The sequence below is a fragment of the Falco naumanni genome, chromosome 1 (genome assembly GCF_017639655.2).
Source record: "Falco naumanni isolate bFalNau1 chromosome 1, bFalNau1.pat, whole genome shotgun sequence".
Lineage (NCBI taxonomy): Eukaryota > Metazoa > Chordata > Aves > Falconiformes > Falconidae > Falco > Falco naumanni.
Genome location: NC_054054.1, coordinates 104,665,027 through 104,688,631, shown reverse-complemented (window position 1 = coordinate 104,688,631; position 23,605 = coordinate 104,665,027). Strand labels below are relative to the sequence as shown.

The window sequence follows — 23,605 nt, the reverse complement described above, 5'->3', positions numbered from 1 at the left end:
TCGCAAGAGCAAGTGAACAGACAGCAAGGACATCACACAACTGAAGCTGCTAGTCTGGGGATCTCACAGATACTCCTCTGTCAAAGGCTTGACCCTGAGCTGCAGTTTGTGCAATAAGGGAAAGAAAAATAACATGAATGAATGGGAGACAGGAAATGGATTAAACCCTTGTCTGGCCACACTGATGTCTGCTTACAAGCAGAGTCTCTCTAACAGAGAGCCCCTCTCAGCTGTCACCACGAGGTTGAGAGATGCCTTTTTTTTTGGCTAGCGTCCCTTTTGCTAGTGAGCAGCCCGATAACGGGTGCTGGCAGAACAAAAGCTCTCCCAGATATGGTTGACTCCCTGTAAACAAGGACATGAAAACAGTTTGTTTCAAGTTGCAGCTGGGAAAAATACTATAAAGTCAAAATAATGCCAACGGCTTACTGACATTTTGCATTACAGTCAAGCACAACACCATACAAATCTGGCTGTGTCCCCTCTTCAAACTCGGGCACCAGAAATCTCACTAGAGAAGAACAGGAGAAAGCCAGAAGTTTGTCTTTTTTGCAAAAAGAAAGCAAATATATTTACATCACCTGAACAACCACAGGGATACAGAGAGCATAGCCACTACCAGACCTGGAATAAACCTGACATCGCCAGAAGCTAGACTTCCAGAAAACCCAAAAAGACAGATATGCTGGCACAGAGAAGGTAAGGAGGAAAAAGAAACAACATTCTTTGATGGGAATGAAGCATTGGCCCTGGGAAGCTTTCTTGCTGGACTTGTCCTGTGGAGCAGATACAGTCAAGCAGACAATCATTTAGGACCACAGACAAAATAGAGAAGCTCCTTCGTATTACAGGACGACACTTAACAACTGGTGACCTAGAGAAGGCATTTAGTGACACAAGGGATTCTTTTCTTCCCCTTCCATGAAGCTAGCGCAAGTCCTCTCCTGTGTTTTGTGAAGTGTCACAACAGGACACTATCAGACTTGATACTACTCACACTTGCTTTTCCCTGTCGAAGGTATCTACTGAAGACATCCTTATTTAGGATATCCCTGAGGGGTGAATCCCTTGACCTTGCAAGGTATCAGGGCCTGCAGCATTTCTGGACTTTAATTCTGCTGTAACAGGATTAGACAAAACATGGGTAGAAGTGTCTTTTACTGTTAATGAGAGCCATTGCGGGAAAGCGGCAATCCCATGGGCTCACATTCTGCCATGCCACATCCATGATTCTTTCTTCGAGAAATATTAGTTTGAAACACAAGAGGTAACATTTACCCTAACCACAGAGCAGCTGCCTTCATCTGGCACCACAGACTCGTGTTCATCACAAGAAGACAGAGAGTCCTGAGAAAAACCAGGACAGCTTCCTAAGCAAATAGCAGTGTCATCCAAAGCTTTCAAACATGCTAAGCCAGCTGTCAGGGTTTGGGTCGAGATTTTTCAGTTTTGTCTTGAAAAAGTAGGTACAGATTCACTCTCAAACCACTACATTGGGGAAGGCGAGGTGGCACAGAGAAAAAAAAAGTATTGCACCTGAGTTGAGTTTCCTGCTCTGTTCATCTTCTGTAGGAATTTTCAGAGATCTGTAGAAGGAAGTTGTGCAACATGGTAGTTGGTATAAGCTTACAAGCTCCTTCAAAGCCAATTTCTTAGCAGAAACATAAGGAAAGCAAGTATAACTCGCAAAGAACTGCGCTAGTGAAATAAGTGCTGAATAGAAGAGGGACTCAACTTCCCTGTGACTTTAGGGACTGTCTTTCTCATTGCTATCCTTGGGAGTTTTCATCTGAAAATGGGAGATGGGATTCACCTGAATTAGGAGACAGAGTGACATTTCCTAAAAAGAAAATAATCATTTTGGTGAAAGAGGGGGCAAAAATGTCATTTTACAAAGTAGTAAATTTTAAAAACTCAGCTTGACTCTGAGACAAGAGATAGTCAGTTACTCGCACATCCCTAGATGCCGGCAATATAACATTGATAGGCTGGCCACATGGACCCAGGAAATAAGATCTCAACCATGCAACGTGACTCAGGGTTACCAAAGGTTGCTCACTGTAGTTACATGTCACAAGATCCATAATTTTCAATGGCTGTTTTTCATTCTGTTGTTAGAATTCAGATGCAGTGCGAAAACCAAGCAACCACTTGTAAAAGATGTCTCGGATGGGGATAACTTATTGAGCGACCCACTCAGCTCTCAGGACCTCAGTGGCTTCGACTTCATTGCTACTTGTTCTTGGGGCTCTCCCTTTTGTACAGTGGCAGTACAGGAAATTATCATGAACCAGCATGTGCCACTCCTGCTTTACCTTTGTTGATAACTGGGTGGGCTCCTGCGTTTGTCAGCAGCTTTCTGGAGGTCCTTGGGAAAAAGAGGTCCTCGGTCTTTCTCTACTTCATGCAAGAATGTCACACAACACAGGATCTGAGGACAGACGGTATAGTCATTTCCTTGGAAGGGTGCCATTTGCTTTGCTTGCATTTCATCCCAGTTGCAGAGGGAGCAGAGCATTAGTGTCCTACTGTCTCTTCTGGTAGGTTTCTTCATGGTGATAGCCTTCCAGAAACACAGCTTCCATGAGCTGAGCTTTCACCAGCCGAGATCTTAAATATTAATAACCCCAGCTTCTTTCCATGATACTTTCACATATAAAGAAAAATTGAGAAGTGTGCTGCCATTCTGCATTGTCTCCAAACAATTGGACTCATCAGGCAAATGAACCAAACTACATTTGAAACTGAAAACGTTCCATGAATAACAATGTCACAACAGCACACATTACTGCTAAAGCCTCTAGGTTAACAATGTAAGAATCAATGTGTATGAGTAACTGCAGGAGCCCACAAAAAGGATTTTTACTAGTAACATGATGAATTGTTTAGTACTTATGAAACTATGGCTACATTAACAAGGAAAAATAAGCAAGATTCTTGGCAAGTTTAGGAGACAAGGTGAAAGCTTGCAAGTTTCTAATGACAATTATATGCATAAAAAGTCTGGGAAATTAAAAAGCTTCAACAGAAGTTTGGCCATGACAGTGTAAAATATTAAGTGTTTCAACCACAACCTTGCATAAAACAAGACCAAAGAGACACCAAAGCAGATATATTACAAGTGAAAAAACTTGAAATGACCACTGGCCAAGTAGAAACTGGAGAACCAACTGTGGTAACCGCCACATGGAAAAATGCAAATTCCAGATGAAGAGTCACAAGAATAGATTGGGAAGGTGGATCTCTGGGTATTCAAGTGGGTAGTTCAATGACATTCTGGCTAGGTTATGAACTATGAAAGGACCCTGCAGCTAGTGCCCTGTGGATGAACTGGTAACAATACCAATAAAATGACTAAGCCTTATGAGCCAAATTATGGGCTTGTCTACATGGGAAATTGTTATAGAAGCTAGGTGTAAATTTAGAGCACAATGGGTATTTTGCACTAACTCCCAGATGGGTGGGTAACACTATTCCGCTCGAGAATGTCTTTCAGAGAAGGCAAAGCTCAACAATACAAAGACACTTTGCATACTGAAAGGTGGCCGCTGGGGATAGCTATTTCACAAGGTTTGGTTTTTTTCCTCAAATGTAGGTGGGTCCCAAGACTGTAAATGATTGAAAGGCAAAGCAGGCTCAGGGCAAGTTTTTGACAAGCTGCTGTCTCTAAGCTTTGTTTCTCATCTGGGGAGAGGGGAATGGTATTTTCTTGCATGTCTCTAAAGGATACTGAGGTGCAGGAGTAAGAGGTGCTGTAAGGAAATTCCACTCTGAAAGGTACAGGGTACATTACCTTTGTCCACCACCAGCTGCAAGGAATTTGACCAAAGTTTTCAGTGTATGTGATCAACATTACCCTCAAAGACCAAGTATGAGGACTCAATACCAACAAGCCACACAGTGCTTGCATATGTCCAGCACATAGGTCCAGCATCCTGCTAACCCTGCTCAGTCACACTGCACTCCATATTGGACTTCACATTTAATTAGCTTCATGCCCGACTGGCAGCAGCCTCCTGTGTGGAGAGGTACTAACTGGTATTACAATCTAAGCTAAACTGTTTCACTGTTTAGGCTTGTCCCTAATACTACACCGACCTTCACATGCAATTACTCTGCAGCTAACAACAGTGGCATTCTTTAGCTACACTGCTGTGAAAGCAGGGTATCACACCTGACGCATTGATCTCAACCCTCTACGCAGTATTTAAAAGCTAACCAATTTAATGAGAAGTGCAGCAATATTTGGGCAACATAAGACAGGAAGATTTTTACCTCACTAAGTTGGCACAAGGTCCTGGCCACCGGCAGCTCTGATAAACTCGCTGGATCACCGTTTCTGACCCATTCTGCACTTGGCAGGAGACTGTCCGTGTAACCGTATAGTGACACCAATGCCTGTGGAGAGAAAGGACACTGTTAGCCCCAGTAAGATGACAGCAAGCTGAACCAACGTACATCAGACTGCAGTAAAAACAGACTAAGTATCTGGGGGTGGGGTTGTTTCTTCTGCCAGCCATAGCTAGCCTAACTTGCAGTCTTCATTTCTTACTCTATCCTCTCCTCCCAATAGCTGCAGAAAGATTCCCAGCTTCTGCCAACCTGAACCACAAGAGATCCAGTAACGCCTCCTGCTTAGTCCTCAGAGGCTAGAGTTTTATAGTACATAATTCAGTTCTGTTATCATAAACAATAGGACTTCAGGAAAAAAAAAAAGAGAGAGAGAGGAAAAAAAAAAAAAAAGTGTTCCAAATCTCCTGATAGTCAGTTCCCATTGTACTGGTCTTAATTTCATCCTGCTCATTATGGTATCATTCCCCAACCTCTTACTATTCTGAACAACATCTGAGTTGGAAAATTCTGCTTTTTGGTGTGGTGGAGCTCATTGTCAGCAGGGCTTAAACAAGCTAGGTGCCAAACAAGCCATACTGCCGTCCTGGTGAGATTACGGTCTAAAAATGGGCAAGAAAAAATGCAGGGGAAGGAGAGACTAGTGTCTTATGCTGTCTCACAAGAAAACAAAAGAGACACCTTCTCACCATAAGGTGTATGAGAAGGCAGGACAGTGTCAGTCCTGGGAATAGGGACCCATAGACCCTCTTCCACCTTCTCTGAAAAACATTGTTAGGTTCCTGTGTCATGCTAGGGGGGAATACTCCCCCCCCCCCCCCCCCCCCCCCCCTTGCAAGCATCGTTAATATTTGCTGAATACAGGAATACAGGTTTACATTTTTGCTTTTACATCCCAATGTAAAAAAGTTTAAGAGCCACTTTCTGACTGACTGGGGATCAGAACGGAGGTCATTAATGGGAAGTAAAGACACCAGCTTGTGCTTGAAAACACACAAGGTGCTTGTGTAAGCATTCCCTGCACGCGCAGAAGAGTCCTGGCTCCTCATGCATCTTAAAGCAAAAGCCCTCAGTACAGTTGATCTGTTTTTCTCCAAGTGTCACAGCAGCTTCCCAACCTTGCATACCAAAAAATCAAACTGTTTGCACCATAGAAACAAGCACCTGCACATCCCCTCCTCCTTCTCTAACCCACCTTCCCCACAGCAGGTTAGTTTTCCAGAATTTGCCACTTACAGCACTTATTGAGTTTTGTTTCCTTTTTGGATTCCCCTCCTATCTCCACAGAAGGCTCCCTGCCCTCTGGATAACTCTCATTGCCACGAATAGAGGTATGCAGGCAGGCAGCTGAACTGAGCGCTGCAGACCACAACAGGCAAGCCGGGGCCAGCAGGCTGCTTGCTGAACCTACAGCTACAGCAGCTGGGTGAACTGGGGCACCCAGAGAGAAGGTGGCTTTCTGCCCAGCACCATCAGGCTCGTCAGCAGCACCAAGGCAGAGCCACACAGCTTTCCCCACAGACACTGCTCCTGCTCACTGTAAAGCCACTTGCAATTCCTCATGAGGAAGCGTGGAGTACAGTCACATCTCGGGTGACCCCATGCTGACAGGCAGGTCTTAGAGAACCACTTCTAAGATTTATTGAAGATCTGTGGTATGTATCTATAGGGATCAGACAGCCTAGCACCCAATGTCTGTACTAACATCTACATCATAAAATCAAAGGGCACCAAAAAAAAAGTGTGTGTATGTGGGGGGAGATTAAACTCCAGACTACCTGATGACAGCAGATCCTTTAGTAGGCTCAACAACTTCTGCACAAAGTTTAGGGAGCAAACCCAGAACAAAGACAGAAGCTAAAGACTGGTAGCGTGATAATTCAGAGTAAACGTCTCTCTTCCATTTCACATGTACACATGGTGCAATTGGCTATTTCATCTCACCAAGCTTTAGCATGGTGTTTGTTCAGATGGGTACGTCTGGATAAGATATCCTCGTGCCATGGGAACAGCCAGTTGAGCATGGAAGGAAAAGCAGCCAGAAGAAAGAGTGAGTATAAGAGGGCTTGGGGAAACCACAGCTCTGCATGATTTACCTTGAGCACGTTTTTTAGCACAGCGCTTACAGCCATCAGAAGGACAGCGCTTCTGCACAAGCCTCAGGGCAAAAGCATTTCATGTCAAGCAAAACAAACTGCACGTAGACAGAACCTGACAGGGTAACGGCAGAAGCACATGTCCTAGAATTATGAAAACCAAAACTGTTCATTAACATACAAGGAGAAAGGAATTGGTCCCAGCACAAGAGAAGAACAAAACAGTAATATGCACACTAGCAACATGTAACAGAGCACGAAAGGACATGAATACTGACAAATTCAGAATAAAGTTACTGAACATTTTAAAACAGAGCATAATTATCAAGGACTTGAGTGCCTCCCCTCACATTAAGACCATTTTTCTGGCCTGTCAATGAAATCCAAATAAATCAAATATTTTTTATGCCTGAACTGTTACGTAGCTTGTATGTGTGTCCCTCTGGCCCTCTCCCATCACAGAATCATCTGGGAAGGAGTAGTACTGTTTCCATGGTGCAGAGCTGGATTATCCTATGCCAATTATTTTGCTCAAATACTGGGTCTCCTGAGACAACCTGTCTGACCTTCTTGGGTACACCCAAAGCACTTCTGTGTCAAATTAAGAACAAAAAAAATAAAATCAACTGCACTCTAACCAGAACCCTCCATATCTGATGCTGGAACTAGAGAGCTTCATATTCCTGAAGGCAAAAGATGTGGGAATGTGAACAAAGCTGAAACACCACTGCACACCCCAGAACAATGCAGCAGTGAAAGGCAGGCATTGCAGGCAGACCCTGGCAGCCTAACTGCTCTGGTTAATATATAATGGCAGCTCCAAATTGCAACTCCTAAGGAGAAATTGGAAACTAGCTGTTACTCTCTTTAGCTTTCCCTTGCATAGACCCAGATTTAATGTCATCTTGCTCCTTCAAGGCTTATTTCCAAGCAGCTTGGCTGTCTAGCACTACATTTGTGGACCTGGAGCTAAACAGGTGGCACTATGCAGGCTGCCTATGTCAAAAATTGCAAGAAAAGTTGATTATTTTAAGCTGCCTCCAAAAGCTGGCAGGCCTTTCATTCAGTGGGTGCTGCTGGCATGCACACAGATTTTCTTACCAACGAATCCAAAACTGCTGTTGTATGAGTAGGTCTCTCAGACATTTACGCTACGTGGTCCTTGGAATGAACTGTTCGGGTATGCATATCCCCTTGCAAGTCAAAGGAATTCGGCAGTCAAGTTATCATTTCTGCCTTCGAAAAGCCCTTCACAGAACTGAGACGTGCTGGACAGACCTCCTTACAATCTAGTGACAGCGCCTCAGGCAGCTGTCAGACGTAAAAACTGCTCCCACACGACAGTACACAGGACAGAAACCCAACACTTTCCCAGGTTCATTTCTTCAGATGACCTGCTCAGGGACCTGTTAAAAAAGGAGGCAATCATTACAGGAATTAAGGAGCTTCCTCGAGGCTCTCCATTCATTGCTTTCCTTGCCTAAATTCAACACCTGAGTTTGCCAGCCTGAACAGGACCGATAGGCCATGGCAAAATAACAGATCCTTTGCTCAAGTCTAGGGACAACCTTCCACTTCCCTCAACAGGCGCACTGAGAGTGCAGTAACCGTACACAGATTTCTCTAACTTCTCTCCTAACTGATCAGAAGGAAGAGTTTGGTTACAAAGGTACCTACCCAGGAGCAAAAGGTACATACCCATTTGCAAAACATCCCACTTTTGGCTTCCCATAAATAACATAACTTTCAGTTGTTTGGGGTTTTTTTACTGTGGCATAGAAGCAGGTGAGACAGACAGGAACACAGTCGATCATAAGATGCATTAGGATATATAGCTTGGAACTCACTGTAGATATAACAGCACAGTGACTATGAAAGAAAGCAGACAGAACAACCCTGTGATTTCTCTTTGCAAGCCAAAAGTCAGCAAGAACAGTCTCCAGAACGCAAGCAGGCTTCAGACAATGTGACGAAAGGTCCCATCATGGCTTACAGAGATTATAAATGACCCTTTATATTATATACAGATGCTAGCAAGAAAGGTTTAGGACTTTTGCTGGCATGCATCCAGGATGGCAGAAAAAGTATTGATGCTTATTCGAAAAGAACATTCCGACCAAACAAAATGATCCGAATAGCAGCTCCTTTAGGACTAGGTCTGTTGGATATCATGATCATGCATGCTCATCACCAGCATATTTAGCATGAAGCCTCACAGCATCTCATGGAATTGGTCTTCCACTGCTTTGCTTAGAGAGGGAAGCCTCACTTGGTCCATTTTCCCCAGCTGTTCCCAAAGAGACACCCTACTCTCACACCGTATTTAATTCTTGGAAGACTTTCATGGACAACTGAGGATCTGCAGAACATGGCCTGCAAGTTAGAGATTTAGACAGTTTCAGGCCAGGGCTACACACCAAGATCTCTCATCTTGATCACAGCTGACAACACGTTGTTCCAGAGGGAATATGAGTGTTGATACCAGCAGATATCCAACCATACTTACTGGGTAGGTTAGGGATGTTACTGTGGACCTTTCAGGCTAAGTAGAACAACAAATTCAATAGTTTTCTTTCATCTGGAGATAATCTGAAAACTACTATTCTGAGTTTAAATGGACCCCCTCCCTCAGCAGATGCTGGGAGGGAGTTGCCTGCTCACTGCTGACTCAGCAAGAGCAGTGATACATGGTTTCAGGCACCCAGACATGAAAGCAGATAAGAAAACCTAACTTCCCAGGGCATGCACAGAGTGGTCTGAGAGGACCCAAAAGGTAGCTGGACTTACTACAGATGGAGCCTGAGCTGCATTTTGCTTCTGTAGGCAAACGCCAAGGAGGAAGCCACATTCTGCACCCCACCAGCTTTCTGAACTTGCTGTGCCTCTCATCAGAAACCTTACCTGGATGCACAGTTTATGATGTCTGTATAGCCTGCAATCCTTAATGCTACAAGTGCAAGGGAAAAGGAACTGCAGAGGGTGGAGAGGTGTAAGGAAACAAATACTCAAGCAAAAATACTCTAAGTTGCAGAATAGCCATATATTCACATATCGAAGCTTAATTCCAGGCTAGTATGACCGAATTAGCTCAGAGCAGTCATTTCACAGATGTGAAGACACTGACAGACAGCAAGCTGCTTATTCCCTCCTTCACACCATTTGGATTTGCACAGTACTGTTTCCCAAGCCCATCAATCACTCAAGGGGTAGTAAGGGATCCCTCCACCGAACACTTAGAAAGATTTCCATCACAAGAAACTTACAGAGCCATCCCCAAAAGCAATGTTTGCTTCTTTCCTAGTCCAAACTGCTGGCTTTTATCCAAGCTTTTCAGACTCCTGGGGGTCCCCATAGGACCTTCTAGGTGATTTGCAAGAGAAAAGCCAACTGGTTGTTAGTAGGTTTCATTTCACTAGAAAAGCGATCACAAACTGAACGCTGTCAGAAACCACTGGGCTGAACTGATCAGGACACAGCAAGTAGCCTGTTTAATCAGGAGCGTGCAACTTGAAAATGAAAGCAGCTACATTCTTGCTTAATCACTTCTTTCAGTGGGATGACAGTTCAGCTCCACACACAAAACTGACTTGCCGCCATGCCCTGTTAAGGACAGACCTACAGCAGGCAACACCTACCACAGGCAAGACCTTCTGGCTGATGTGTTCACTGGAGTGAAGGACATGGCTACAGCTCTTGATATATCTGTGGCCTTATCGCACACCATGCTCCGACCAGCATGAAATGCTGCACTTTCAGCGGAAACAATCCTACAAGTCGGACTCTGAACAAAGTCATTTATGCTGTTGTAGAGCTAAGGAAATAATGGAGATTTAGTGAGGTTTTAGTACTTCCAACGAAAGCATATGCCACACAATACAACACAAAAGCTCAAATCATCAACGACTATGCTGGCCAAGACAGAAGCAAACTCCTTTGGGGGGCAGCAAAAAGAGGACTTTATATGCAGGACTGTTTCATCAGCACCTGTTGCATGTGGTTGGGCATGAATTGACCCTCCCCACTCCCAATAAATATTACAGAAGTCTCTCAATAAGGTTGGCATTTCTGATGCTTGTGATTTGCCCTAAAGCTTTTTCCTGTGTAAACAACTGCACTGAATTATCTTTTTGTTTCCATAAGGATAACGCACTGTGTGTTATACTTAGCAGAGATCAACATTTTAGGCACAGAAAACAGTAGGAGTGTTTTGATAGCTAGATAGATTTCCCCAAGTTTCCTCATAACATTTTTCACTGGAGCTATCAATTTCCCTGCGATCCTAGAGAGGAATTTCAATAAAATCAGAAGGTCACTGACTTTCACTGGGAAAAAGTTGCTGTTCTGATGTAACAAAAGCGAACTGTGCCCTTTTCTCTGTGTAAATAGCACAGCATCCCACTTGCTTTGCTAGAGCAGCAGTCCATACATTGTGTGCTGGAGCCCATCATTAGGAGGGGTTAGTTGTTTATATGCTCCACTGAGGCCAGGAGCAGAAGTTGCCCTCTACATGCCAAGAAATCCAGATTCAAAAGCTGCCAGGCTCTTTAGTGTACTCTTCCTGAACCATCCAGTTCTACATACCTGTATTATTCCCTTCCTATTCACAAATACACACCTCCTTGAACGTGGTTTGACCCTCAACAGGATCAAGTTTACCAAATAATTCAGTTGGCTGTGACCAGATTACTCTTTATTGCTGTGACCTGGCTAAGATGGAAACAAACCCATCAGATGTTACTGGAAAGCTGAGATAAAAACCAAGCTGGGCTTAAGTTTCTCCTGTTCACGCTCGCCCAAGGTAACCAGGTTTTAGGATCCAAGGATGCCATTCAGCTCATTGTCCAGCAAAGAACCAGCTACAAAATTCAATTTTGAGCACCAGTCTCCACAATATCAACGTTCAGAGTTGCTGGATTGATTCTGGTCTGTAGATTGATGGACCACTGCTAAGGAATCCATGAAAGATGACCTGGCAGCGGCCAGGGGCTGGCTGTACACAAGTTTGTGATGGCAAGATTCAGTTCAAAGCAGTCTGCCCTTCCATTACAAAGTTTTAATAGGTCTGCAAGTCAGAAGACACGACAAGCCACAGTAATCTTGTTGTCAATATTGACGTTTTATGCATGCCTTACTCCCACTGGGTACTTCATAGTCACTAACAGAGGTTACCCTGACTCCTGTAAAAAGGCGATAAAAGTCTTTGTAACAGCCCATTCATTTTGGGAAACAAATAAAACTGGAAGAATGCTGGTGTTTCTGAAGCCAGACAGCAGCAGCGAGCCAGAGGCATGAACAGGAGTAAGACAAGTTCCAGGTCTCCCACTCCACTATGTTGGTCAGACAAAGACTGGAAGGAACTCCAACCTTTCTACACACACACCACCCCAATACAAGTTTGAAAAAAGTGGCCATAAAAATAAGTTCTGGCTAGCAAAGTAAGATGGGACAATTTATCTAGGTACCTCCCAACAGCATAACCCTTCCTGAGTGGGCAATATGTTCTGTGCTTAGTGCACTTCAAATACTCAGTTGCCAGTAACAGTCTTAGGTTTTCCCAACAAAGTGGATTATCAGAGACCACCGGAGGGATTTTAGTCCTAGAGCAACCTTTACCTCAGGAGGAAAATGCAGTTCAGTCGGCACAACAGCTCTAATCTTCAGCAAGTTCTGCAGCCAAGCACATTTAATTTTGCTTTCCTTGCCTTGTTGTGTGCACGGTTGACCTTCCAAACAACATTACTCGCAAGGGCTGAACTTGCTTCAGTTCATAATAAACTGCGCAAAATTTTGTCTTATGTTTCTGCAGCCATTGAAGTTACAGGGGTTAAAGGAAAAACCTCTCCCTACTTAAATTATTGAAAGCCTCAAGCAGAACAGCCAAGTAGTGTGAAGCCACGGATGCAACACTTTTTCAGAGACAAAGAGGGAATCCAGCTCCCCAGAGCGACATTCAGCTTCTTCAGCCATGAGACCATTCTACTTGCCTTCCAACGCCCCGTCACATTTGCAAGGCACCTTCCAGCTGCTGTAACTAATGAAGGAGGGGCTCTGAAGACGATAGCACTGCTCTGTCACACACACTTGATTCATTTGTACAGTAGATCCACCCAGTGCATCAGCACCAATATAAATGCAGAATATAACAAAGGCAGATGAAGACTTAAAAAAGGTTGAACAGGCAGGTAGTATCAGAAATAAGTGAGCTATGATCCATACATATACCTCTGTGCATACATATCTGTTTATGCATGCATAAGGGTAAAGATGCAAGAAGGCACAAGGACTCTAGCATAAAGTCCCTCTGATTTATACCCACTAACCAGCAACTCTCAGTTTGCTTGTGGCATGTTCCAACTGAATCAAACAATAAATATGGTTGACCTGAACCATAATTACATTCATCATGAAAATGAAAGAAGTTAGTCCATGACTGAGTGCTCAGAAATAAAAGGGAGGTTTACTCCTTTGAAGTGCTTTGCTTTTACAGGCATTCTTCTAGGCACTGAACTCTTTTGCTCCTCCCTCCCCCGAGCTTATTGCAATCAATGAGAATACAGTAGTTTCCAGTGTTCACAGAAGGAGGAAAAAGGAAATGTACAAAAATATCCATGGAATCTCTCCTTGTTAAATTAGACTGACTTGATGGAATTTGGCATTCGATAGCCACGCAGCATGGAAATCATGCACAATTACAACCAAATATGTCATTTTTGCTACATAAAAGCTACTTGAATTGGAGCCTTACAAAAGAAGCTGAGTCTAAACATTTTTGCACAGCTAGATAACCTGGTCATAGATAGCTCTCCTACCTTTATATTGCAAATACATCCCTAGTACTGGTTTGTTCATTCCTAGAAAGCCTGACCTTGAAGGGAGGGGTGGAGTCAGAGGAAAAAACATCCTTAAGACCTTGATTTAAAGTATAGAGCTCAGATTTGGAACACCAACTTTGTCTGCAACATACCCCTGTGATCAAAGAAGACATTTGGCACTCATTTACGTGTCCTCTAAAGTTCTGATTTAGAACTGTTTTAAGTTGAGGACAGTGGCCCTGTTCTTCATTTAAGTACAAGACTAACTTTGATCAAAGTCAGTACCTCTAAATTTACACCAACATAAATTCATTCAGAAGTAAATTAACTTTGAATTAGCAGGAGGTGGAGAGGGAATTGTTAAGTGGAAAAAGAAGACACTGACACACACCTGCTTGTCCTTAAAAACTTTGCACAGAGAAAAACATTAAGAAAACTAGCATAAGGAGTCAGCAATCCTGTAACAGAATCATATGCTTTACTAACCGCTCCTGTTGTGGCTGCAGAGTCTCCTCCACCATCCCTAAAGTCAGTACCCATAACTGTCTCTAATTCCCCTTGCTGCATTACATCACAGCGAAACAACACTTCACACAATTTGAGTCCTACAAAACAGAAAATCAGGCTTCTGCTGGTTTTCAGCATCTCCTTCAAATCACTGGCCCTGTAGGACTAAGCACATATCTGCACGCATCAACAGCTAGCCCACAAGGATTGAACAGGGTCTGCTCCTGAATTTATTTTTTTGCTTGCTGAGCTCTGTACAGACAACAGTGCATCTTTGTGCCTCACATTCAGCCCTCTGTTGCCAAATTCGAAGCGCTTACCAGCAGCAATGAAAGCCACATGCATGACAGGAACTCAGGAACTTTGCCTAAATGAAGCAGTGTTTCTCATTAGCATTATACTGGCACCAAAACCCACAAATTACAACAAGAACAAAAGGCAATGTCAAAAAGAGAGCACTGAGCGTATCAAAGAAAAAGAATTAGGAGGGCATGATCAAGTCATTGCTTCCTGTTAATTGCATGATGTTAATCTGCCCATGTAAACATGCACCTTTCAGGTTTTTCCTGGAGCTGCGCAGTAGAGAGATTACTGTCATTGGAGACAGGTACACCTTTTTGATAGTTAACATAAAAAAAAAAAAGTATATATTGAAAGAGATCCCACAGACAAAACATTGCTTTTTCTCTGTAAGGGAATACAGATTTGTTTTCCTGAGCTATTTAACACTCAGAGCAGTGTCATATGGGATCCAAAAGGCATTGAAAAGCAAATCAGAGCATTAGTTTCAGATTCACAAGTGTTAGGATACAACTGGAGATACCTGTACTGATAGCTGTGTTAGGTAAATAGGACCCAGAACTCCTCTAGACACACTTCTTCCACCTACCCGCCTTCCTCCTCTTTTCCTGTGGCCCATTATAATCAATTCATTTGGTCTAGATCTTCAGTTTGTGCAGCAACTTGTAAAGGCGTTTGTGAACTCTAGCATACAAGGGATTATGCAGCAGATCTTTCTAGAGTAGTTAACTACCATGTGGTTGCCCATGATTGTTGGGAACTAGATTTCATAAGCCAGAGGGACCTCTTACTAGAGTGAAGTTGCAATGAGTGTACAGGTTCAGCTGTATTCCACATCACTTCTGTTTCAGGTGACTGCCATGCAAAGACCCAGACATGACAACATCCTTATTGAAACTGCTAAATAAACCAGCATTTCCTCAAATGCAAGAAACCCCTACAGCTTTCTAATGTTTGCAGTGCTGGAAGAGGTGATTAGAATAAGCCAGTCTAGACAAATCCATCTACTTGTACTGCTTTGAGATAAACAATTCCTCCTTTCCCTTCTTGATTTGTCAGTTTAGCTACTTGCATTCAGTGAGGCAACTAAAGGTCAGGTCCCATCAGGCAGCACTTGCATTAGGCCTGAGACAAGACTACTGTGGGTGCTCCAGGAAGATTTTCTGGGGAAAGCTGTACCCTACCGACATGCCTATACTCCAAAAGCAAAGTACTTTTCTCCAGTAACTGCTCTACTGATATGCCAGGTCATTCAGAATACCAGGCTGTGTTGCATGGAGTAGATAAAGCAGGTTGTCTTTCACTTGCCCAGTTCAGAGATCCCCAAGATGAGCCACATGAGGCCCCAGTTCAATGAAAACAAAGACTTGCAGAACCTCCCTGCCTCAGTATTCAAAGCGTTAATCAGTCTGAAAAACAAAACCCAAAGCCTGTGTGTTAATTTGCTATTTAAATTGAAAACTTTTTATTCCATGTCTGCCATGTCTGGCACAAGGCTGTCCTGGGCGTTACTAACAATAAAAAATAATTTGGAAAATAATCCTATTGTTCCAGTCACACCCATGGGAGTTTCATGTGTAGGGAAGTAGGAACATGAAAACTGAGATCTGTTGTGTGATCGGAGAGCTGAGTTTGCCCTTTACAACATTCAGTTTTGATTCAAGTGCATGTTGGGAGAGAGATCAGAGACAGCAAGCTAAGGCGGGAGGATGCCTCAATAGCTTTACGGTTAATAAATTCCTATTTGCACAGTTTCAAATTCTCAAAAATCATCTTTAGTGTAGTAAACTAGCAGTACCCTTCACAAATGCACATCCACACCCATGGGTGATTAGGTGTTCACATATTTCCTTTCCTTGCCTCCCTCTCCAGTCAGCCATTCCCAGTGCCTATCTAAAGGCAGCAATGAATTGCCCTAAAATGCTTCCCCAGTTGCAGGTCATAAGCCCTTTCAAAACGCTTCATCTGCACAAAGCGGAAGCCTTGTTCAAAACTCCATGCGAATGTAACACAGCTTGGATACGGTAGTTACAGGCGCACAATGTTCTGCTATACCAGCAACCTCCTCTTCACCTTTTCCAGACTCCCACTCTTACACTCTGCCGGCTTCATCTGTCCAATGCCATAAAAAGTAACTACATAGCATTTGCTGTAGATCAGCTCTTTTGCACACAGTAGTCCCAAACCCTGCTAGTGAATACGCTGTATTGCCTCATCAAATTTTAAATTAACTTTTAGGCAAATGGTATACATCTCAATCACACAGAACCCACTGCACTTTGCAAAGACATCTAGAGATGAAGTGCTCTAACTACTTATTTTTAATTTTAAAGGTTCTTCTGCTTTTAACATACCTTTTTAAGCTTTCACTGGTTTTGGAAGCAGTCTCCATACCTCATTTCTAGCCAAAAGCAATTATTTGTATTCTTTTAAACTTTGCTGCAATCCAGTTTGTTCATTAGAAAATAAAAATCTTAACAAAATAAAGTCTCTTGTGAACAGAAACACTAACACCTTTTTCTATTATTAAAAAATTCTTGAGCAATCTAAGAAACCGCTTTAGTGCCTCGGTGCTTTGGAAGCCTCTATTTGGAAGGAAGATGGTCTTGAGGGAGGAGATCTACATCTCTGTATCCAGGTGGAAAATAGGTTTGATTTGGCCAAGTAATAACAGCCCCAAAAAAACCCTCCATAGCCTGTGCACGCACAGTAGATTCCTTAGGAATGATAACATTGCCTTGAAACATTCCCGACTACACACATGGGAAACCGGATGGGGAGAAAGAAGCACTAAGCAAGAGAGAGGGGACAGCAGGAGGTCCAAAGGAGAGATACAGACATCTGGCCAGAAAAAATCCTGTCCTGGTCTGTGGGGAATTATAAGTATGGCAAACCCCATTAGATGGGGGGTTGTAGAGGTTTTTTGGTCATTGCTTAAGTTTAAAATTACCTGCCAATATAAAAGAGCAGGGCAACCTAGCTGTCTCCACCAAGGCAAAGTGGGAAACTCCACAACAGCATTCTAACCACAAATTTGGTAAGGGTACAAACTGATGCACACAGATGATCCAACCTCCTAAAGCAAAGGCTCTACAGGCATCCCTCACCGCTCTGCTGGGAAGGGAATATATAGAGTTATCAGTGAGAAATCTCAGTCTACACGTGCGAAGAAGCAGCAACTGACCCTAGACTGACATTTTGGGCACACACTACTTGCAAAAGCTTGCAGCAAATTCAAGGCAAAGCCCTTAAAGATAGATAAGCTTCTTTCCTCCTCTCCCATTCACTCAGATTTCTTCAAAAACAGAATATTCAGAGAATGAAGAGTGATACAAAGAAGAGCGTGGAAGATAAGTTTGATTAAAACAAGCAGTTATTACCCAAATTTTATTGCTGAGTGATAGTTATTCTGTATTTCTACTACCTTTTTGTAGTTTGGGAAGAACAGCATACTGCTGCTTTACTTACTGCGGGCAAACCCATGAATGACACACAGCTGCTCAGCAACAGCCTATGGTTTATTATTATGCTAAGTAGATGTGCAAACAGGCTTTACACACCACAGTTAAAGCTTGCTTGTGCTTTTTCTCCCTTATACACAACTACATGAGGGTTTTCCTTTGCACCTTTCAGCGCAGCTTGAAGAAACTTTTACATGCAGGGTCTCAGCAAAGGCTGAAGCCAAATACAGCCACCCCGCAAGCAAAGACAGCAGCCACCATCACAACAGCGCTCACTTGACCCGTTTATCAGAAAGCATACAGGGATGCCATACACCAGCCAAGTCACTCAACAAAATCAGTGCTGAATGTCAAATTAAATAGCTGTCACAGACTCACATCACATACTTCCCTGAGCAGAAAAAACCTGGTATGAGTTTCAGATGAAACTACTCTCACATACACAAATCAAAAAGGTTGGCTGAACCTGAGAGCATGGCACAGGGAGGGATGGAACTGTTGAACTGTTTCTCCTTGCTGTTGGTATGTCCATGGGAACAGCCTATTCACTTATTCAATTATTAATGGCAATATCTGAGCCACAAGCCACACGGGAAGTGTGTAATTCCAGCCAAATGCTTGTGTGGGGTTTGGTGGTATTTTTTGTGGGGGGTTCTTTGGCTGGTTGATCTTTTGGTGTTTGGATTTTTTAAAAAGAAAAAAAACCCAACCACACAAAAAACCCCACAACTACACACATCCGAGCTCACGGAGGTGCCCTACAAAGTCTCTTGCCTCCACAGGCCACAGCGATGCTCAGATACAAGTCAAAAACCCAGATGTGGGTAGCACAAGGCAACTCCCAAGCTCAACCAGGACACTAGCTGAAGTGTTGTGATGATTCCTATCATTTCCACATTTCCACTTCTTCTCTCTCTTCCCACTCAGTGCAGACAGATACAGCTTCACCCTTACCCTCCCAAAGGTCACACAGCAACTCCTCCAAATGGTACCTGGGAGCTGCAAGTTTACTTTCAGCAAAATTCTATAGTCATTTGTAGAAACTGCTTTGAAAACCTTCCAGTTCAGACGCCAATAACCACTTGGCAGGGCCTGACAAACATAATTAGAGAGCTTGATTGTTTCAAAGGATATTACCCAAGAAAATTAATATGTTGCTGCAGTCTTTGCAATAATTTCCAATGGGTTTGGTTGCAGAGGTCTTGAAAGGGTTTTAGCAGACTTTTAATTACACTATCAGGACTCAAGTATTTTTCTGGTGCTTGGCAAAATGGGATCCTATTATTTCCACTTGCAACACATACTCATTCAAAGCTTATCCACCGGCCTACAGCCTAAGAATTCCTACAACACTGTAATCCAAAAATTTTGTATCATTTGTGATATACATTAGTGACTTCCAGTAACAGTGGCCCAAGAGACAGCATTTTACTGTGCGATAGTTTAAACCATTTGGCTCAGTGCTGTATCCTGAAATACACTGCAGGGAGACTATATATTTTGCTGCAGGTTATGCTGATTTACAGCAGCATTAAGCCAAGTGCTGTAACATCCTACAGAGCCAATTTGCCTTTTTCCTCTCTGCTATACTTCAGAGGCTGCATGGAACAGAGAAGGTTTGCAGCATCGCAGCCCAGACCTGCCTTTGCTCAAAGGCTGGTACTGTGTGTAGTGCTCGTTGTTGCAGGCATTTCTGCACTGACCCTGTTGGTCAGTGCTGCTTCTATAGTTATGTTACACATTCAGCCTCCCACATACTTTTCCTTGCAGTTAGGGAAAGGAAAGCACCACAGCCTGTGCAATCACCCAGACCTTTGCTGCTGTTCAACCTGGCCTGCCCTGCTCAGCACCTCCCTCTCCCATCTCTCAGCTTGCCCTCCAGATGAAATCCTTCCCTGCAAGGATCAAGCAAAGACTAACTCTCAAAGACTAATTTCAGTCATCCAGGCCCAGAGAGGTGCACTGAACAGGGAGCACGATGACCTCTATTCTGTAAAACTGAGAGTTTATACATATGCCAAGTATTATCATTCATAGATTTATTATAAACTTCTGCATATATTCATATACAATACTTTGGATTTTGCAGCTTCCCCTCTAAGATCTAACCACACCCTCAAGAAATACTCCCCAGAGCCTTCCCTTACATGAAGGGAAGTATTACTACTCCCATTTCATTTAGGGGAAAGAAAAGAAAGGGAGAAAACTTGCAAGTCTTAGTTCCCAGACTCTGCACTGCTCTATAGAACATATACTGGTCATTTAAGGGAATGGTCTTTTTCTTGGGAAAGAGGGTAGAAAACAAAGCCTTATGAATCAGCCTGTTGATAATTAAAAGCAACTAAATCCAGATCGCTTTAAGCTGCACATGAGAATCTGAGCTCTTCAGATACTAAATTCCTCTGCCGACCAGAAAAGCCAGGGTCACTTGCCCAGCTGGTCACTATTGTTCTGTCCAATAAAGTTCTGGCAGGAATGCATGTTTAACAAAATACAGAGATTAGGCATAGCAAAGAATGCAGCTCCCCCCTCAGTGTTTAGGTTAGTGGGGTTTGCCATGTTGAAATACTGAAGCTTAAGCATATCAGATTTTCTCTGTCCTGTACTGCTAGCACCAATGACAGACACAAGCTGACAGCTCAGTTCTCAAGACTGTTGCCATTTTAGCTTTAAGTTCATTAAAAGCAGCACAAAAAGTTCACCTCAAAGCTGGAATGACCACTAATTAAATCAGTGTTTTCTTGGGGATGTAGTGTACCAAGTAAGAAAAAGCTCTCTGTAACTCCAATGCACCAGAAACTCTTGAAGGGCAATTTAAAACAAGCCAGAGACTCAAGGGACCAGATTTTAAGACCTTTGCAAAAGGATAGCTCATGTTCAAATGTCTTAGGATAGCCTAGATCTCCAAAAGGAAACCTAGCATCCAGTCACTAAATACAGCATCAAAATGGCTATGATCGTCCTAACATCTGACTTGACTCCTGACAGTTCAGAACCAGGATCTTTAGCTCAGTTTACAAGAAGGCACACAAGACTAGAGTCAGATGCAAAAGTGTCACGAGAACAAGTCATACAGATGATCTTTTAGAGGACTTACAGGAACACAGCTTTTACCAAGTCAGATGCCATCCACAAAGCAGCTCTGATACCTCACTGGGCCAAGAAGTTTCTCAGCTTAAAAAAAAAGAGTGATATTAAACAGACTCCTAAGTAGTATATTTGCAAAGGATATAGTCCTTTGAGAACTCTGTGTAAGAAGGTTATAAATAGCTTGTTTACAGCTCAAAATTAATGGTTTACGTTTAGAGATACCAAGGATTCATAAATTCCCCTGCAGGGGGTATGGTAGCTCGCACTGTGTGAAGTGTGCTTTATATGTAGGAAGCATCTAAGAACCTGTTACCATGTCAGTCTCTCCTCTCTCCCTTCACAAAAAGCTGCAAAATGACTTTCTGTCAGAGCACACAGTAAATGTGGAACAAGAACAGCTGAGATACAGAGCTGCTGACAGCCAGATCTAGGTGTTTTCTTCTAGGAAGAACTTTTTTAGTCATTCTGGCACAGCAACAGAAACCTTATTTTAGCTGGTATCACTTTCACTGCCACCTGAAAATGCAAACAGCTCAAAGTTTGCACAAGATACAGTGATGGAGACAAGCAACCAGACAGCCTGCATTGAGCAGGGTGGCAGAAACCAGACTGGTTTTGAGGAAGCAGAAGACTGAATTGGGCAAGAAGAAAGCCAGGAAGCCAAGCAACCTGTGTCAGGAGGAAGAATAGTGGCATCAGATGGGGAGAGGGATAAAAAAAAAAAAAGGGGGGGGGGGGGGGGTGTCTTTAGGGAAAACAAGCAGAATCTCCCTTGGGTTGGAGCGTTAAATTCATGTCAACCCCCCTTTGCACACAGGCACACTGGAGAGCTGTTGGTAGAGCTGTCACCCATTGCTGCCTCAAATGAGGATTTGAAAAAGCTCCCTGTGCTTTGCTGTGTTTACAGCAATAATGAGAGCCTGGAGGAAGGGGTTAGAAACATCTGAGTTTAATAAGGGCTAAGCAGCACACAGCAAAAAAGAAATGTCTGCCCTTCCGTTCAGGGCTACCACACCCCACCAAGCACCGCAGCACCAGGCTCGGCACAGAGACGTTATGTCATCCCAACAGCCGCAGCGGCCCATTTGCCCCAAGCCTTTTCATGATGAGAAGAAACATTTCAAACCAAGCTGAGAGCTCCCAGCACCACACTTTTGAATGGCTAAATAAGCAAAGTCCTGTGGGGAAAAAGCAGATGTCCATTGACCCCAGGCACAAAAGCTAAGGACAGAAGGGGAGTTTTTGTGCGTGCCTTAATTGAGCAACTCCATCTCACAAGGTCATCACAACAGGGCAAAAGGAGTATTTAGCTCATTTAGCACCTATGCTGCTGCCTTTTCTTAGTCCTCAACAGCTCTAACATCCAACATACACAGGGTAAGGAGCATCCTATTCCAGTTTCTCACACAGAACAAAAGACCAGTAACCTTAGTACTCAGGTCCTGCAATCACATTTGCTGCATCCCCTTCCTCACTTCTGCAGGGTCTACTCCCAAAACTGTCCTTACACGAAGCAGGTACCTTTCATAAAATGCCTTTGCCTACACTGCCTTTATGAGGGACTCTTCCCACCACATCTACTTGGTCATTTTATTCCATTGAGAAACGCAAAGCAGGAATAAAGAGTCTTGTTCATCTGCAAAGTCAAAACCTCCCCTCTAGAGTGCACATACACAAAAAAAAAGGGGATGGGAGGATGACACCCAGAAGAAAAAGAACCGGATCTGTTCTTAACTCTACAGAATCAGTACAACTTGGTTACGTGACCATGTCCAGGGGGACATTCCCCCGCCTCACGATTTCATGGCACCGGCATTTCTAAGATGCTCTGAGCAAACGCATACCTATACCTAGTGCAAATACTGCAAAGAGTATCACTTTCACCCAGTTCCTAGAAGCAGAAAAAGTTGGAACTGATTAAAAAAAACATCTGACTACATAACCTGATGGCAAGATGGGACATGAATAAATACATTTCTATGTAGTGGTACCTCGTATTAGCCTTAAAGTTTTGACAGATGGTTTGTTTACTCAGCACAAAGGAAGGTGGCTGGAAAATGACAGCATTACTCAGCTCTCAGAGGACAGGCAGGAGACACACAGTGGACCACAGAGAAGTAGAGGGAAGAGTCCTACGAAACAGAAGCTCGCAGATACCTTCTCTTCTCAGCTTCAAAGAGGTTTCACAATCAACTACTATGATTTTAAGTGGCAGATTCTTTTTTCCAGATAAACCACATAGATATGGAAGAGGAGACTGATCTGTCCCAAGCATAAAATGAAGCTGCCCTCAGCTTTTGTCTCAGTAGCATCCATTCTGTGGGCCTCCAGGTGAAAGCCATTTCTAAACAGATAGGAGAGGTTTTTTTCTCTGCCAGAGCTATGATTTCCCTGCTTTGGAAGCTGAAAAGGAGCCTCAAACCTGAAATTGCTTCCTATGTGTTGGCCCCCTCAAAAAGATTCAACCATTTTCAAACAGCCAGGCCTAAACATTACAGGCAACACTTCCACCCAAGCACACTCTACTGGCCCATCAGTTTGTTTCCAAGAAGAGAAAAACATTAACTTGTAAAACACAGCCAAAACATCGAAACTATGCTATTCCATGCAATGAATTAAAAGTCAACATATAATTGTTTCTTCCTAAAAAGGAGATAAGGAACAAAACCAACAAGGAACAACATCACAGTTCCCAAACTCAGTATCTTTCTGTATTAGTATTAGGGATTCCAATTCAGATCAGTGCCACATTGTGCATAAATACACTATATAAAAAGTTGAAAAAATGCAGGGCAGTAACCCAATTAGTAGCATTATGCTCTTTAACTTTTGCAGCTATGATCCTTAGTAGAGTTTTTCTGATACCTAAGTTGGCACAGGCTAGCTTTATGCTCAAAGCCTCAAAACAAACATTATGCCTCAGTGAAAGTAAATTTAAGTACCATCTACATTTCTAACTAAAAAAAAAAAAAAGTTGAGAGCTTTGAGC

General features: G+C 43.2%; 1 protein-coding gene across 7 annotated transcripts in view; it reads right to left on the bottom strand.

Moving 5' to 3' along the window:
* Positions 1-23,605, bottom strand: part of COL26A1 (collagen type XXVI alpha 1 chain) — a 195,351-nt gene that overhangs the window by 150,180 nt on the left and 21,566 nt on the right. For all 7 annotated transcript variants that reach the window (XM_040613961.1, XM_040613971.1, XM_040613990.1 and 4 more), the window contains one exon: positions 4,276-4,398. Coding sequence is in view for 3 of the 7 variants with exons in the window: in XM_040613943.1 (XP_040469877.1) it covers positions 4,276-4,398 (123 nt within the window). In the remaining 4 variants the exon portion in view is untranslated. The remainder of the gene's footprint in view (positions 1-4,275; positions 4,399-23,605) is intronic.